The sequence below is a fragment of the Chelmon rostratus genome, chromosome 4 (genome assembly GCF_017976325.1).
Source record: "Chelmon rostratus isolate fCheRos1 chromosome 4, fCheRos1.pri, whole genome shotgun sequence".
Classification (NCBI taxonomy): domain Eukaryota; kingdom Metazoa; phylum Chordata; class Actinopteri; order Chaetodontiformes; family Chaetodontidae; genus Chelmon; species Chelmon rostratus.
Window position 1 is genome coordinate 10,140,520 of NC_055661.1, and position 19,118 is coordinate 10,159,637.

The 19,118-nt window shown below is 42.0% G+C and overlaps 1 protein-coding gene across 5 annotated transcripts in view; it reads right to left on the bottom strand.

Moving 5' to 3' along the window:
• The window catches only part of lrp8 (low density lipoprotein receptor-related protein 8, apolipoprotein e receptor), a 165,566-nt gene that overhangs the window by 78,210 nt on the left and 68,238 nt on the right, over positions 1 to 19,118 (bottom strand). For all 5 annotated transcript variants that reach the window (XM_041934586.1, XM_041934585.1, XM_041934583.1 and 2 more), the window contains exon 3: positions 7,067 to 7,189. In XM_041934586.1, the coding sequence (XP_041790520.1) occupies positions 7,067 to 7,189 (123 nt within the window). The remainder of the gene's footprint in view (positions 1 to 7,066; positions 7,190 to 19,118) is intronic.

A 19,118-nucleotide genomic window follows, 5' to 3' on the forward strand; every position in this document is an offset into this window, starting at 1 on the left:
CCTTCCCGTTCATATTCCAAAATAATTAACTAGCACAACCTCTTGCCTCCATGCTATAATATGCTGACCTGCCTATTGTCTCTGCAGACACAGACAGGGAAAAACCCACCTCAGTACACAGGAGCAGGTGGAACTGATGACAGCAGGGACAGAGAGAGATGACGGGGGAGGGTTGTACAAGTTCAAGTTTCAACTTAAGTTGTCACCAAAGGACAGCTGGCGTCACAGACTGATATCCAGCGCTGGATTATTAAACATCAGATTTCTCTTTGATTAGATTAATTCTTTTTTACACTATTTCAAATTCATCACTTTCATTTGAATACACATTTACATAACACTTACTTTACCATTTTACATGTGCAGTGGGTCACCTTTGCATAAAAAGCTGCTCACCACAAATAAATAAATGCAATGCATAAATACATACTAGTCAAGCTTTCAGACACTTTTATGCTTTGTGTTGCAAAAAAAGTTATTCTTTTGTTCTGCTCATGGCTTTGTGAGGTCATATTAAACTCAACTAAGTGCTAAAATCAGCATGCTAAAATGCTCACAAAGACAATGCTAACATGCCTGAACGATTGAATCATCCTAACACCATCTCACTTTAGCATGCTAGCATGCCAACATTTGTTAATCATCTCTAAATGCAAAGTCATGCTGTTGAGATTTTTCACTGGATCCCACCATCCCAAAGGACACTAACATCAGTGGGCATAATTCTCTAGGGAATATGAACATCAGTAGAATATGTCATGGAAATCCATCCAATACTTAGCTTATAAACCAAAGCGGTACATTGCCATCCCTATAGTCGTGCCGCTCGCATGGCTGAAAGCAGTATTACTACCAGCCTTGCATCCACACTGGATTTTAACGCAGGTAAAAAGTTAAAACATGACTAACAGGCTCAGCATACAACAGCAATCAGTTGAGCCACAGCATGTCGTCAGAGCAATCACTGTCATCAGTAACAAACTTATGATGAACATCCTGCAATCGTGATTGACAAATTATAGACTCCCCTCCCACCCCCTGTCTATAAACATTCATTAGGCTCAAGACTGAAGAAGATGCAATACAGCAGTACCAAGCCAGGAGCAGGTGTCCCCCAGCTGCCTCACTGTCCAATTTCAATATCTTCCCTAGCCTTCTCCTCAGCAGTGCTTTAATTACCGTTTGAAAAAGAAACTGAAGAAGTCAGTAGTGACTCAATATGAGCTCTATAAATCAAGGCTACAAAAAGTGGGAGAGAAGTCATGCTGAGATGAAAGGCTCTGCTTTGACAGTTTGTGTCTTTAGATGAATGGGTTTCATCACATGGAATGAAATAAGTAGCCAAGTTTGAGATTATTGCAGTGTTAATGCCCTGTGGTGTTGGGTAAGATGGCGAAAAGATCTAATCAGATGATCAGTAAAAAGTACCGTACTAAAAACAGCAGCAGAGCGTAATGCCATATTCCAAACATTTACTGACACTTTGGACGATTACAAGAATGTTTGTTCTGCGCGTGAAGGTGTCGAGTGCTTTTGTCTTTCGAGAGAATGGAAATCTAACTGCTTTCCAATCGTATCAGAGCTCAAGGGAATAAGACTGTTGTTTTCTCAGTTTTATCTCAATCTGCTCCTCCACCATGATGTGTGACGTGAGATCACTTGACTTCTAAAGTTATCAGATTTCTCATTTGTGTTTGTCTTTTCTTCCCCATTACCTTTCACAATGAGTTCAGAGGCTTTCAGCGCAGCGCAGCCTTCTCCCAGTTTGGAATATGCCTGAGTGGGCTTGTAATGATTAGATTCCTAATAATGATGATACAAAACCTTTATGTTATGAATTTAAAATTTCTTTAAAATAATACAAAGCTTAAGCACTCTTCAAAAGTTGTCCCTCCATGTCCAAAATTTCGAAGCATCACTACATCACATGCCGGTCCAATGCGTGGCTGAGTGTGTGCGGCTGGGCGTCTGATGTTGCAGTTCAACAACCTTTATCTACACAGAGACACTTGGGTGGCGAGAAGGGCTCACTTCAATCCCCACAGCGTACGTTGATATGCAGCAGCAGAGCCAAGACAGTGCACACACATAAAGATGGAGTTTAAATAACGCTTGAGAGAGGCGACACAGCTCCTCCAATCAGCACTGATTGTCAGACTGCAGGATCTTCCTGATGCCACTCAGAGAAAATGGATGCTGACTTTGTAATGTCTAGACCTCAGAAAATCAAAGCTTTGATGTCTGGCACATGGATTATGAACACGAGCACCCTACAGCGAAGCACATTATGTAAATGTAACAGTTAGGAGAAAACTTACAGATGACCCGACGGTAGTCAGTGATGGAAATGAATGACAGTGTGTCACTGAGTTTAACTGTTGAGTTATCAGGTAAAATTTCCTGATTTTAAGACAATTAATAGTATATTTTGAACATCGTTTAGATGAGTTCTTGCCCTAATAAACGCTTTACATTGCTGCCAAAGTGATAGAACTGAAATAGACAAAGAACACTTACATATATGAGTGCTTTTCAGTGTGGAACTAAACCACATTCAGTCCAAACATGTGGGCTGTGGTTCAGTGTTGGCCTGTTTGTTTCAATAAACAGCTGCCACCTATTTAGTAATCTAGTGACTTGATGGCACTTCTAATGGCTACTAATTATAATGCCACTAGGGCTGTCAACGAGTGGAAAAAAAGCAGAACTGCAGCCGAAGCTGCACTGAATGCACTGCACAACAAACGGGTCACAAAACCAGAGCTTCTGTTGTTCAGTGTTTTTTTAACCGAAATCTGCTTCAGTCTGACATTTAAATCTCTCCGGTCATAATGTCTGGTGAAAATAGTAAGTTAGATATGAAACGTGTAAGAACAAACCAATATTTCTGGTTAGTTTTATTTTGTTTCTGTCACGTTACAATGAAGGGTGTTTTACATTAATAAAACTACTGTTTCTGTGAATGGAGTCTGGTGGCATCTCGGTAGGAATCCTTTCCATAATGTTGTCAGACAATCTGAGTCTGTCAGTAACAAAAACACTTTTAGTGGACGTACACTGAAGGTGCGCAAACGTCCGGAGGGATGACATTGCAGCCATTTTGTGGCTGCTGGCTACAGCTATCTCGTTAAATACTGAAAGAAATTCAAAAACTGTTGTCTCCAGTAGTCACTTGGACACAAAAAACATGGGAAAATAGGGTCCATGATCAGATAATGGGTGACGAAATTTTGAAACAGGTTGAAATAATGTATAAATTATGTGTCTCGTTTTATTGGTTTGCACTCCTTTGGACATAGTGCACAAAAAAAGATATTCAAATGGTTCTAACCTATGTTTTTTTTAAGGAATAATCAAAAGTCATTTTTGGCCAAATCCTTAGCTGCCACAACTATGACTGAGGGACGATGTCTGCACCCTTTTCCATGCATCAACCACCACTCATCTGATTGAGCATTTTCTCCAGAATCCCCTTCAGCCCCAGATTCAGTTTAAGATGTGTAATTACAGACAACTCCTGAGGAGCCTGTGTGTGTGTGTGTGTGTGTGTGTGTGTGTGTGTGTGCGTGTGTGCGTGTGTGGTGCGTGTGCTTTCAGAGGCGTCATTGGAGGTCCATAGTTAATCAGCAGTCGACGAGAGGTCTTGGGGATCAGCCCATCGATTCCCTCCCAGGGAAATCAATTCAATCAAAGGCATTACTCAAACTGAACTCAGATCAGAAAGTGGAGGACATACAGCAGGGGAAGACCAAGAGGACAGAGAATAGGATGTGATAGAAAATGGTAGGCTGGTTGTGAGAGGTTCAGAAGGTCCAAGGGCGTAGCAAAGGGAAAGAAAAATTGACGGATCTGTGCGTTAAGGACGAGGAAAAAAAGCACAGAGCAAAAAAGAAAATGAGGCCTGATCAGATCAAATGAGATGAAACAAAGTGGTGGTGATAGATAGGGTTGGGTCGTCTATTTCTCATTTCCAGGACTTTCCTTTGTTACTTTTTTGTATGCGGTCATAACGAGTGCAGTTGCTTCCATACAGAGCATTATAAGTCACTGAATGGTCCATATGGGAGATTAGGGGCTGAGGTGTTACACAGTGCCCTCTATTACCATCATGAAAATGCAAAAGGAGGAAATATCTGTTGGAAGAATGGTGTTCCAGGTATGCCAAAGCCCACTGAAGCTGCTCTGGTGGCTTTACGTTGGTTTTTGTTTTAACATGTCACTCATCTGTTTACAGTGAAAAGTGACTTCATTGTTCAGGAGCTACATTCACTGGATTATCTATCAACAGTTTTCTAAAAATTGCTCAGCAAATTGCTCAGCTCTAGTGATACTTTCACTACATGCACATGCTCACTGCCTTCTGATAAAAGCATAAACATGCGAAATCATGCACACACTCTGCAGCATGCACACGCACACACAGCTGCGAGGATCAATGTGGCTGAGAAAGTTAGAGAGGCTCTCACAGCATCTGACCTTGATTAGACATAATGAGACTAAACCACACAAGTCCACTAATCTGATGAAATGACTTACAGATTCACATTGAGATGAATACTAAACACAAGCATTGACTCTTATACACATGCTCTTGCAGGCGCACACACTTGGACCCTTCGCAGGCATGTGCACGAATACACATGCACTCCCACACATGTCCTTGGCCTATTCCAATCAGACTTATTACTTTAAGAATCTTCAAAGGGCTCTTTGATCACCTCTTTGAAAATCATCTTAATATAAATTGCAAATAGGAGCTGGCCTGTAGTTCCAGCCATATGGAAAGTTTGGTGATAAGACTGAAGTGGAGAGACTGATCTCCAGTAGCTCCGCTCTGTTCTGTAACTTACACTATCTTTGGAGGAAGATTAATATGTGAATCCCTGTGAAATGCCAGTGACTTTTATGGTATGTGTACTCCTCCTGCCTGAGAAGCTGATCAGTTCTAACTCTGCTGTTACAAAGCACCGTACGACTCTGCTCGTTGCTAATGAGAGGACTTCTAAACTCACTATGATCTACCAGTATGTGAATGTTTGATTCTGCAATGTGTTGCAGTAAAAGTTCAGCCACTGTTTCACCAGACAACCCTGATTTTTTTTTTCTCAATAGCCAACACAGTACTATGACTGTGTTTTGATTTTGTTGATCTGAACATGGCCTTCAAAAAAGCTCAGTGTTAGAAGTTTGGGCTGCTTTGAATGGGACAAAGCTTCTACTTGTAAAAAAAAAAAAAAAAGAAAGGCAAAACAACTGCAGAGGGCAGTTTTGGCAGCGTGAATATGGGTTACCTTCACCAAATAATATGTTACTTTCAGCAATTTTGATATTTGTGTCACAGCCTCTCCCAAAATCATCAATTTGCAGCAATACCTCTGCATACAGTATGTATTTTAGAAAATTATTGCTCCTTTCTCATTCAGTCATTAACTAACTTTTTCAAAGCCACTGAGGACTTGAAGGCTCCACTCTCCTCAAGGCGTTCTGGTATAAACCTTTTCCTATTATGAACCTGAAGCTTTAACAACCTAAAATAAAATAAGACAAATCAACTTCCAAAACTATTATGTAGCTTCTTAAAAGCCTCTTGCATCAGAATATTAATTTAACTTCTATACATTTCCAAAAGCCTGTTAATAACCTCCCATCCAAGTAAAAAAAAACTACAGTGTTCACATCTCTCAAAGCCTTTTAAACTGCCAATACCAGTGCTCACACTTCTTTAGGCTCATCATCACTCTCTTTCTGACTTTTCGAACCCGAGCACACAAACACACACGCTGTGTAAAACCTCCCTGCCCCAATTCACACTCATCACACCTCTTTGCGGTGCACTTCTCACCTCTGAATAGCAGGTTACCTGTCCTGATTAAAAACTCCAATAATCACAGTGGGCAGTGTTCCATTTTTCATAATCGCGGCAGCAAGCGACCTCACAGTGCGGCAGGTAAGGTCTGTGTTGGGCTTTGTTCCATTTTTCATAATAATGCCAGGGTATGCTGAGAACACAAGCTTTAACGTCACGCAAGCTGATGTTTTTGAGTATTTGACGATGACCCACACAAGCATTACCTTATACTCAATAGCCCTTTGTCCAAAGGCATCTTCAATGGATCATTCAGAATATGACTTAAATCAGTTTATATTAATAACTACGGTGAAACTGTATTTAATATCATCAGAAAATGATTCTCAGCTATTTGTTAAGTGCTGCATATGTTTTGTCTGTCGACCATTAAGAAATATTGAAGACACAGGTAGAACAGGGCTGTTTTTAGCGATAATGGCTGAATTGTTGTTCACAGAAACTGCTTTCTCACATTTCCATTCAGTATTTGCAGCAAAAGCTTGTTAGTCCTACGGAAGGAATGGCAGCAATACGGCCTGACTACAAACTGACAAAACACCTGCTATATATGTACCTGCACACAACACAAAAATGCCTTTAATATACACTGCACAACTAAACACCTGAGCATGAAAGTTACAGAAAATCTTTTCCTGTTCTCTCAGAAACAAAGAGGGATTCAAAGGTAAGCATTTCTAATTGTCACTGCTCTAGAAATATTATAAAGGAAGCATCCTGTGGCCTTGATCACACTGTGCATGGATGTCCTGCGTCTGACGGTGCAGCCAACAAAGAAAAGAAAGTCAAAGAAAGTCATTTTCAGAGGCAATGTGCAAGAAAAAGAAGGTTGGCACTGCGGCTGTATGGCAGCAAAATGTGACACGCTGAGACCGAGCAACATTGGGAGTTTGTTTGTGCGGAAGGAAATGTATGTGGATGTGTGTGTGTGCAAGATGAAGTAGTTTAAATACAATTCACATGACTGTAAAAAAGACAGAAATAATTGCATCATGCAGGTGTGTATACGTGTTTTATAGACACACACTGAACACATGTAGCCGGTAACACATGTGACACATGTCAGGTGTGTGTGTGTGTCCTGACCCACCAGACTGTGCGTCCATGGCTGTTCCCCTGTCTGTGTTTGTGTGTTTGACTTTGTGGCATTGCTTGTCTGTGGTTATGTCTGTCTGTCAGTTTGTCTGTTTGGCTACTTACTGCAGATTGCATCAGCCTCGTCTGAACCGTCTGCACACTCTGGTTCTCCATCACAGCGCCACCGTGCAGGGACACACTGTCCATTCTTGCAGGCGAAGTCTGTGGTCGCACATGTCTTCTTTGCTGTGGAGACAAAGGCATCGTGCAACATTACTGTGTGACTCAAAGAAAAGCACAGCAGCACTGTGATGAAAATGTATGCAAACACTGTAAAGCAATAATTGGTGAGGAAACATGTCAAAAGTTTGTAACTCCTGAGCACCAAAGTCAAACCATGCACGCAGGCTGGAGCCTTGAGGGTGTGTTCAAGTGCAACTTGCAATAGGAGACACAAGGTGTTTTATTAGCCAGCTTTTGTTGGTGTCTGTTCTTTGTTGCTTGGCCAGTACGCTCTTGTCCAACCAAATTCTCACCAGTCAGACAATTGCTGTTGTCCCTTTAATAAAAGTGCTTCTTAATCCATCCACTAGCTAACTGGACCAGCTCCAACTTTCCAGCTTTCTTAGGCAAACTGAGTCGCCCACCTGTGTGTGTTTGTGTGTGTGTGCATCCGAGTGTGTGCAACAATGTTTTCCACTTGACAAAGATCCAGCATGGATGAAAAAGTCTCCAGTCTCCTGCAGAATCCATACTGATGTTTGACATTTTGGAATATAGTTGAAATTCTTTTCATGAAATTGAAGCTGATTCATTACCTTACAGTGTTATAGGTTGCAGAGAGTTGGTCTGGGAATAACGTCATATTAAATTTGACAACCTGGAACAGATTTAAATAATATCTGAAGAATAAATCCAGTAAAAGACGCATAGCTTACAGGTGGATGCTCTGGTGGAGGAGCATTGTTTTCAATCTGAGCACAGTGCTTCGAGGCAGAATGAATAAGCAATGCATTGTGTTGGACATATGATGCAGTAAACAGAATATGTCACATGTGAACAGTGCAGCAACCCTCACGCTGCCTGCCTAGCCTTCCTCAGAGGTTTTGCTCCATCTAAACCATCCCGTGATCCATCTTTAATCTCCAGCCCAGTCTTTGCACAACCGGCTCTGACTCAGCTCAGTGATAGTCTATGGAGTCCAAAGGTTCTGTGCAGCCACTTTCTCCAAGCAAGGGGAAAATTGAAGCACTTGAGTCTGTCACAGGGAGAGGCAAAAAAATAAATAAATAAATAAAAAAACCCTCTACTTGACAGCGAGAGCCACTGAACAAGAGAAAGCACTCGCTTGGCGTGTTAGCAATGCCTTTGCCTTGCCATGATGAAATATACTGTACAGAGAGGGCGCTGACAAATGGCAAGGAAGTGTGTGTGTGCGTGTGTGGGAGAGCAACCCTGTGTGTGTCTGTGTGCGTTTGGTGGTGGTGTTTGTGTCAGAATGATTTTCCTCTGAAGAGTATAGAGAGTAACTGTGACTGCTCCTGTTCCATTTTCTGTCATGTGAGCCTGGCGTTAAACCACCTCACAGACTCTTCCTTTAAAGTGGCTGAAAATGTAGGTTAGCGAGCGCTAGGCTAAAGGACAGTAATGCATGGACGTACAGTAAACTAAATCACAGTTCTCCAACTGAAGCTCACTATCTTCCAGCCACCTGTGATTACACCGTTTACAGCTTCAACTACAGCGCGAACTGGATTTCTAAGATGGAAGATTAACAAAATATATGAAACCAAGGAGGAGGATCAGTTTGTGCGAAGAGTGATATGAACCTGACCTCATTCCTCAGTCACCTGTCAGTTACTTCATTTCAAGAGGTTCTGCACTTTTGGAGCACATGGCTGCTGTGTGGGCTGCTTATTAAAGATGAAAATGCACGCACTTAACATTTGAAGCAATAGTTTGACATCCAACTTTCTTGCCGAGAGTTAGATGAGAAGATAGACAGTGCGCTCATCGTCTGAATGCTAAATATGAAGCTACAGCCAGGAAAGAGCGAGCTTAGCTAGGCATAAAGACTCAAAGGGCAGCAATGTTTTGGCTCACATGCTCTTCAGAGTACAAGATCCACTCTGCCTTTATGCGAGGACTTAATGTATACTCCATACTAGTGAAAACAACTTGTCAAATGATTTGGTTCCAACCTGCATACATGAGAATTGGTGGGAAAACATGAATTATTGTTATTTACATGTTTACAGAAAATGTGTAGGTGCTGTTCAGTGTGAAAACAACCCCTATGATTAGTGCCACATGTTTTGCTTTTACAAGAACTTAGCAGAACAGCATTAGGGAGCTGATTTAAAACTGCTGAACTACGCAAGGAATCGGTCCAACCTGGCACTGCGTTATGCACAGTCCTATTCTACTTAGTAAGGGGAAAGCGAGCTGCAGCTTATTAGCTTGTTGTTTATGTGTGTAGCCTTGGATGTCCTATGGTGTGTGGGAAAAGGCAGTGTTATGACTGATGGCACAAGTGGGAGCCATAATAATGAAGCACATGCTAGAGGAACTGACAGCAACTCAGCTATTGGGACCGGTGCTTTCAATAGGTACACCTAAATGTATTTACATGGTTAACAACGCATGGCAGACTGAAGCAAGGGGACAGCCACACCGTGCAGATTATTGATTCTAAGTAGAGAGGAAAAAAAGAAAAAGGCGGTCTTAAAGACACGAGAGAGATGGAACTGAAGAAGGTGTAGGCCTAGAATAAATGAAAAGCGTGTCCCTAGGGATCACAGAGTAGTCAGAGCCAGAGACATAAGTAAATAGAAAGAGGGGTGAGAGCAGGGAATGGAGGTACAGAAACCACAGACAAGAGGGAAAGAGGCTGTCGAGGTGTGGTGTAGTGTAATGCCATCAGTCTTCACAAAGGACTGAGTAAATCCTTTTCCTTCCTACCAGCATGTTAGCATAAATCCTATCTCTTCCTGTCCACCCTCCCTGTTTTTTCCATCTTTCCTTCCATCTCTGCCTCAAGCCTGATAACAAACCCAAATGTAGCCTCACACAGAGTATTCACTGTGCAGTGTAATTCACAATACTACCGGAGATTACAATAATCTGATATCAGACATTCACAAATAAAGGTTTACCTTCACCTTCACAGCATATTTCCTATCACAGATCATCATAATCCTTTCCAGAAGCAAACTGTTTAACTCAGTTGGGGATGCAAAATGGTGCAGGTGACACAGTGGCTTAAAATATATCAAATCAAAAGGATTAATTATAATGCAGGAGCCAGCAAACCAAACCGTATCAATTTCCTGCAAAGCTTTCCTTCTTAAAGACAAAAAGGAAAATAATACGGTTCACCTTGGCCCCTTCTTATTCTGTGGGCCAAAGGCATCAAGTCGCAGCTATTCCTCTGTGAGCAAATAAAATGTTCTTTTAATTAACCAGCACGACTGATTATCCTGACATTTATTCAACCGTGGCACCGGACAAAGATAAAAAAACAACCATTTCCCACTTCAACAGCCTAGAGCAGCTGCAGGACAGGCTTTGTACAACATGCGATGACATGTGGACATTTTTAATTACCTATACGAGAAAGAAATGACAGCACTCATATGAAGACTTTACTTAAGAAATTACATCCCGGCTATACAGGGGAATGGTAGCATTTCAATAAAGAACATTATGGAAAGCTATTATCATCTATCTCGAAAACCGAGAATTACATTCAGAGCGCAGTCATTCGGGGTTTTGAATACTGAATGAATAGTGATTAGATTTCCTGCAGAATGGTGTACAGCGCAACACTTTGGAAAGAAAGCTCTAATTAAATAAGCACACAAACAAAACTCATTTTTCAGATGCAACGGGCACAAGGACTGACACTAGGAACGACAGAAGCAGCACGCACCCAGGACAACGCCACAGAGAGAAAGAGACTTCAAATAATATGTGTAAATTTCGCATATTCCACTGCTCTCAATGGTGGACAAACAGTTTGTGACCACATACAGTAAAAGTGGACACCGGCACACAATCATGTAAAAAAAGATGCACATACAAAGAATATTCTCCCACGCCTCTCAGGAGTTGCTGACACGCACACAAACAGCCGCTTACATTTACATTCTGATGCACCAAGACCTGTCATATATGTGTGCCATCCATATGGAACAGCCTCAACCTGCCTTATGAGGTGTGAGAGTGAATGTGGAGGAGACAACACGAGGACACAGGTACAGTGCGCACACACACACACACACACACACACACCCTTACCTACCAGCCACACCCTCCTCCTGGCTCTGAAGCACGTTATGTTATTTTAGTCCTCCATCCCCAGATAGGAAAGGCGATTAATATTTATGGGAAATAGCAGACAGCCAGAAGAGCTCGAGCTTACTCAGGAGGTGATTTTATCCACATCCTCGAGTCATCGCTAACTTTGTACACTTTGAAACTGCACCGTCAGATTGTCGTATCTTACCCATCATTCCACTTCACCTGCACGTCAGCCTGGGACTTCTTAGGCTTCTGTTCGCAGAATACGGCACTATTTTTTGTTGAGAATCATTTTTCTTATATACTTCACTCAGCTAATATACTTTAGTATGCTTTATTCATTTATTTATCGGGGACAAAACACGTTAATTAACATCAACATGTTGAAAATGTGTCAGACTGAGCCACAAGGCTAATATTCAGCTGCATTCCCTGGGCAGGTTGTCAAAATACGCAAAGAGAAAAAACACCATTAAAGCACACATGAGGTGATTTGATTGAAAAGTCTTTAACTTGACCTTGATACAGCTACAGACTGTGTTTAATGTTTAGGCTGTAAACTTCACCAAAGCTCTGCTAAAACTAGACTACATTGATATGAAGTAACAAAGTCTACCACAGTTTTGCTAAACATATACTTGTTGTGTTTTATCGTTTCTGATACTGGGTAACACATATCAGAATTGGCTTGTTATGCTGTACGAGGCCCAGATAACGAACTGTGAACAGCAGACATTTGGATGATCAATCCTGAGAGGTTTTACATAAATATTACCCCTTTATCAGGCCATGCAAGGTCAAACCATTAAAATAATGGCCATTATAAAGATGCATGGGAGTGACCATGTGGGCGGTGCCACGAGACACGCTCACGCTGTCCACCTTTTCATCACCAGACATACTGTGTTAATTTTCCACTGACATTCAAGTAATGTCACGCTCTGCAGACCCCCATGATCAATGAGGGACTAGCTGACCTACTCATGTTCATATAGCCTCCATCCCATTCACACGCACACACTGGACACCTCTTAGGATTCTTCGGCACATACTCCTCCTGACATGATTTGGGACGCTATTGTTCAACCTGGGAACAGGTGAAGGTCAGCGTCTTCCTTCAAGTCATTCAATTTACTCACTTCATTACCCCCACACAGAGTGAAAGGGAAATGGAAATAAAACATCCAACAGCACAATAATAGCTAAGGGAACACTGCGTCGCCTCTAATTAGGATTTGTTGACAGCAGTCCCTGAAATGTTGATTTGCTCCAATAACAACGGTCTGAAACAGACAACCGGTTATTTACCTTCCTGCAGTCAGAGACAGTGGCTCATTTTAATCTGCTAAAGCCTGCATCCTTTGCTCATTAGCCTTTGAAAAAAAAAGACTGTTTTTAAGATTCAGATACTGTACAAAACCACATTTTCAATTTCCAGTTGACTTCCGGACAGTTCAGTTTCTCTGGGTACTTTTCTATTGCGATTGCCTCAGGTTGGATTCAGAAACAGTGCAAAGAGAATTGTGGTCTTGTTGTATTCAAGCAAATTAACTGCTGGAGTGTTTTTACAGTCTGTGTGTATTGGCAACCAATAGGGAACGGATATGTTCCCAGAATGAGAACAGAGACATTAGCTGTGACAACAGATACCAGCTGTTTGTGTGTCTCTGCACTGTCGTGCATTATGTGTGCAAGTGACAGGTCAAGCAGAATCATCATCGGTAAACATACCCATTACGTACCAGGACGTTCCTGCCGTTAATCTCCTTCTTCCCTCTGTGCATTTACATTATTATTATAACAAAGTATTTGACTTGGCAAAACTTCAGCTTGATCATGTGTATCTTTATCATATATTTGTTTACCCCTGTCCAGGTCTTTCACTTTGAATGAATTTTTACTGCACCTGGATTCTACCTTTAAATACATGTCACCTATCGGGGATGAAATAAAAGAAGAAAGGAATCTTCTTCCTGTTTGATCTGAATCTGTAATTCCAGCTCAGCCAAACCAAGTCTTAGCTAGCTGGATACTACAAAGGAGAAAAATGAAGAAAAGACTGACCCTGACTGAAATGAACTGTAGAGACAAGCCAGAGGAAATACTGTGCTAACCATGTCGCACTGCTCAGGTATTCCATTATTTACAGTCTCAAACAGTATTTCAATTTTTATTTTTACTGGGGAAATTTTATGGGGAAAGTCTGACATATTTAAACCTCTCTGGTCATAATATCTGGTGAAAATGGTTTTCCATTCAGGTGCACTGTGGTGTCCACCAAGCTTCTCTGGCCACATTAGATGATGCAGGAGCAGCCTGCCTAACCCTGCCTCTGTAAACTCATTTCAAACACCCCCCCCCCCCCCCCCCCCCCCCCCCCCCCCCCCGTCTGTTCTGACAGAAACACTGGTTGAGGTATTTGCATGTAACAGAAACGTCATTTTGAATTACCACACCAACCAAAATCAGGTGGCGGAAAGGGACAAAAACGTTCATCATGTGTTCGAAATGAATTCTGCACTCAGCTCTGGACTGTAAAGATGAAAAGCTCATTGTAAAGACTTTCATTTTTGTACTTCCCACACTATTCTGAGAATTATATGAAACTCAATAAAAGTCTGGCACACAATATTAAGGACTTATTTCTTTTTAAAAAGAGGGGAATCTAACTGTGTTTTCATTTGAAGGGGCATGGAGCTGCCCCAGAGTTAATCTGGAAACCGTGACTGAGTGCTCTGCACAGCCAGGCGTAGCACACATAAACATCTGGCACCAAAGCTCCAACATTAAAGACAAACGGCAGAGAAAAGAAGCAGGAAAAAACAGTATGTCTCCACCTGTAAGGAAGTCTTAGGAGGATCCTGGAAAGGAGAAAAATGGGAGACAGAAAGAAAACAGAGCAAGAGAGCACAGAGTGAGTGTGGGACAAAGGAAAAGAAATAGATGGTCTGCCACATTGCTGTGATCAGCTAAAGAGCTGAAGAACGTCGCGTGCCAGTAGAGGGAAAAAGACCGTTAATCAGCAGGCAGAGGTTGAACCAGGACTGTGAAGGAGCAGGGAGTACTCCATGAATTGTGTGTGTGAGTGAGAAACAGAGTGAGGGATGTAGTAACATAGACAAGTGTAATATTTATCGGTCCTTTGAGGAGATTAAAGGCCTGTCCAGTTTCCCAATAATCAGCTGGAGACAGAGAGATATCGCAGAGACAGGAGCTGAATACAATGAGAGCACAGTGCAGCCGAAAAACACTCATTGTAAAGTAACGGACATCAGGGGGAGATTGGATAGAGCGTTTTGTCCTTCTGTAATAAGTTTGAACTTTCTGACTTCTTGATTCAAGTAACTTGAATACCAACTACAGCAGGCGGTGTGTCATCCACTCACAACGGGGAGGAACTAAGCAATAATCAGCACATCATCCACCCATTGCCTGATTAAAAATAAAAGGGCAACTCAAATGGCAGCTAAACTTTTCAAGTTTGCCAAACTCTTCAAAGCCAAACTATCAAAACTGTGACTCAGATCTGTGGCTAGAAACTTAATACCAAGTGAGAGGAATGAATAAACACTGTAAATGTGCATTAATGACAGCATAAAGTGCAGGAAATCTAAGAAAGTGCATCTGCACCTGCACTTGAATGAACATGCTCACAGGTGTGTGTGTGTCTGTGTGTGTGTGTGTGTGTGTTTGTGTGTCTGTGTGTCTGTTTGTGTGTGTGACAGATGCGCAAACTACAAAGGCTGGAGATGTGAAGAAAACTCATCCAGCAATCCAGACAGCTGGCTGGATCAAATACACTATATATATTATGCTCCTCACAGCACATCAAATACCACCTACCAGTTCAAAGAAGCTTGTTACCATTTTTCGCCTCTCTGGACACAGGGGAGTCGAGCCCATGGGGCAAGAAGCGATCTCCGGGTTTTGGAGACAAAAACAGGAGTGAACCAGAAATGGTGGGTATGGGTGACCTGGGTGACAGCTGCTTCGTGTGGTGAAGAAAAACTCAGTCCATGTGGTGACGATGAAAAAGATGGAGGCAAACTTTAGAAAACTGAGATCCGTCTAACTGACACTTACACTCATTGATATGTCAACGGTGTGGTCGGGACCGTCAAACAGGCCAGAAGGTAAGCAAGGAAAGAAACTTAAGTAGCTCTGCTTGATGAGAAAGCTCTTGTCCTCGACCTATCTGAGTTTATCAAATGTTATCATTTGACAACACTGAATACCATACTGCCACACTGTCGCTTGTAGGGGTGTCAACAATAATCGATTCGGCAATGCATTGCAATGCGGGGCATGCACGATTCAGCATTGATGCGGCAACGTGCCGTAATCGATTATGTCGCTGTTTATTTTGGCCTTGAGCGGACAATAAAGTTGTGAAGTTTCAATTACTTCCGGCGGCATTTCCGGAGCAACGTAGCTACATGCTAAGTGGAGGGAGATGACTGCGAAAGACGGGTAACTAAAAACGCACCCAAAGCTTGGAAAGTGGACATCTGGGCACATTTCGGATTCTACGAAGTTAATGGGAAACTAGACAAGACTTATGCAGTGTGTAAAACCTGCCAAGCTAAAATCAAGCACGTTGGCAATACAACTAACTTCACAAAGCATGTTGATCGTTGGGTTCAACAACAACAACAACACAAAAAGTTGACACATCCCAGCCAAGAACTGACAAGTCGCTCGTGTCAACGTTGCCACACAACTCCGAGAGAGCAAAGAGGATTACACGATCAGTGGCATGCTTCATAGCGAAGGATCTACGACCATATTCTGTTGTGGAAAAAGTGGGTTTTCGCCACATGCTTAAAACAATTGAGCCCCGATATAAGCTACCAACAAGAGCTACCTTTACTGATTCTGCGCTTCCCGCAAGAAACCAAAGCAAAGGTAATGGGATGCATGTGTAAAGCCAGTCGTGTAGCAGTTACAACTGATGCAGTAGAATTTTCGCAATGCATCGTAGAATCAAATCGAATCGAATCGTCACCTGGTGAATCGTAATCGAATTGAATCGTGAGGGCAGTGCCAATGCACACCCCTAGTAGCTTGTTCATATTATTTGATTTGTTTCAAAGTATAAATGCATGTATATTATGCAATAATCTCTAATATTAATCTATATAATGTACTTTACATTTGAATGTTTTTCTGATAGCATTTGGCCAATATAAATAGCTTTAAAATAACAGTGTACAGGGGAGAATTTGTTCTTTCTTTGTTTACTGTTCATTCTCCACTGCTGGAACAGTTTCTCTCCTGGACCAATAAAGCAGTCTATCAGCATTGAAATCCTTAAAGGAATCTTTGGCAAGCAAGTGCCGTCATGCTTTAGAGAAATAAATAGCTGCCTTTAATTTGACAAATGAAAAGGAATTGCACAAAAACAAAGCATGGCAAACACATCACGCAGCAGTCACATCCAGAGGATTTCAAAAGGGCCAACTCCAAGATGAAATAATATCAAAACAACTAAAGGCGCTTTGTGGAAGCAACACTTGTCAGCTCCAACTCATATACAACTACTTCACAGAGGTTAATCTCTGTTGTGCGTGTGTGTGCTCATGAATCTGTTTATACCTATGCTTAAGTCTGCATCTGTTTACTCATTTGAAGAAAACAGGCTGCAACACTTTCTCTGTCTTCTAAGCTTTCAGAGAAATGTGAAGGGCCTTTGCATGACTCACTTTGCGATGACGGGATTAACATTTAAAGGAGCTGAGGAGAGAGACTGTGGTGCAGAGTAATGATATATTTCTTGAATGACTTTGCTATTAACTTTTAAGTCGCTGTCAAAACAGCATTACAGAATTGCACAAAACACACGTAAAGAACCAGCACAGGAAGCACGCTTAGAACATCCTGTTGATCCTGCAGCCTGCTCTCTCGTCACACACACACATACACACTGGCAAGAATAATTAAAGGAGCGCCCTCAGAGCAACCATGTTTGCCTGACACCTTGACCAAATATTAGTGCTCTGCAATGACCGCTTAATTCCTGCTCGTCCTGCTCGTGGACATTCCCTTCTTCTATTACCTGTTTGACATTTGAGAGTGTAAGGTGCATCACTATCAACGCAGCTCGGCCGTTCTGTCAGAGATGCAGCAATGCCTTGATTTAAAAATCCACATTTTTAGACTCCAACAGAAAAATTACCAATTGTACGGCTAATTCAGGCGTTTCCCCATCATTTTGGCTGACTGAAGGGGAAAATCACTCTTTTGGAACATTAAACGTCCTCTGCGCTTTATGTCTGCGGATTTTAACTCCCAGAACGATGGCATCCGCATCAGACGCATGCCAAAGCCTAAGACCTCCCAAATCCTTTCACATCCTGGGTCCCCGATCCTGGTCCCCCCTTACATAAGCGGGGCATTACAGCTCGGCAAAGCAGCTTAGAAGTGAAGGGGAACAAGCTTGACAATAGAAAAAGGGAAAAAAAAAACAGGAGACGAGGGAGAAATAAAGATACAGGGCCACGGTGATGATCAAAGCAACGAATCAGATATAATGGGAAGAAATTGCTTGTCAGGAGATGAAAAGTATCAGCCTCTTTCTTTATTCCCCTTTTATGTTACAGTTCTCTATATACATAATCTATCTCTAATCTATCTCTTCTCTGTCTTTTCTTTCTCCTTCCTAACCTTGCGCTCCTCCACCCCCTCCTTTGCAAAGTTAACTCTTTTGTGTATCAATCAAGTGTCTGAACAACAATGGCAATCATTCCTATCAGCTCACGTAGCTGTCGTTATTAGAGCGTAAAGATGGGCAGCCCTCTGTCATCACACACACACACACACACACACACACACACACACACACACACACACACACACACACACACTTCAGACAGTCTTCCTTAAATCTAACAAATAAATTGATTGTCGCCTTTCAGAATAATCATCTTTCCCTTCCCACGTCTGTCCTCTGAATAGCTCCTTTCTTTTCTTTCCTCCTCCCTCGCCTCCTAACCTCCCTCTGTTTTCGGACGTTATGCGCCCTGAGGGTTCTCAGCGAACTCTTGAGACAAACAAACGCGCGTATTTGTTGTTGTGAGGGTGAGTGGATATCTGGTCAGAGAGATCGGAGAGCGGCCGCTTGCTTCGCTGTGGCAGCGTCAGAGACTGCTAATTAAGTAGCAGCAAAAAAAGGGGCCATTGTGGGAGCACACGGCGAGGGAGATGCAGGGCCGGGCTTTTGTATTTGTTTTTACATCATGAAGCCTATCAGGCCTTGAAATGATGCTGTCAGATGAGCAGATGAGCAGGGCTGCAGTTCAGGCAGTCACATCCTAATCATTCCCTTTGTCAAAAGAAAAGCAAAACTTTGCAAAATAAAAAAATAAAAAAGTGAGGCTGCCCTATGGTGTTTGGAATGGGATAAATCTGAAGTAATAACACACATTTCCATATAAATAACAGTTGTTTGTTGCCGTCCTTTCGCTCAGCGATGGAACAACACGGATCTAAGGTTTATGTAAGCTTCTACATTTTCTGACATTATATATCCGGGCTGTAGTTTTCAATGAGACTTTCCCAGAAAAACAACTTGTTTTTCACACGGCTTTCACGCATCCGAAATATGCTTTCTCATCAACAGAAAATCCAAACCAAACTACGTCACGGGACAGAACAGACTGTTAAAGTTAGCCTATGGAGCAGAAACGCCACAGCAACAAGCCGTTGAGAAAGAAGACCACTTAGCACCGCAAGCTAAATAACAAACAAACACACGTCTGCAAGATGTCCCACACTGAATGCATGTTTTATATTCAGTCATATTTTGTTGTGTTCAGGTCTATAAAGTTGCTTTTATTAGTACCAAATTGATTAGAATTATTGTAAATATAATAAA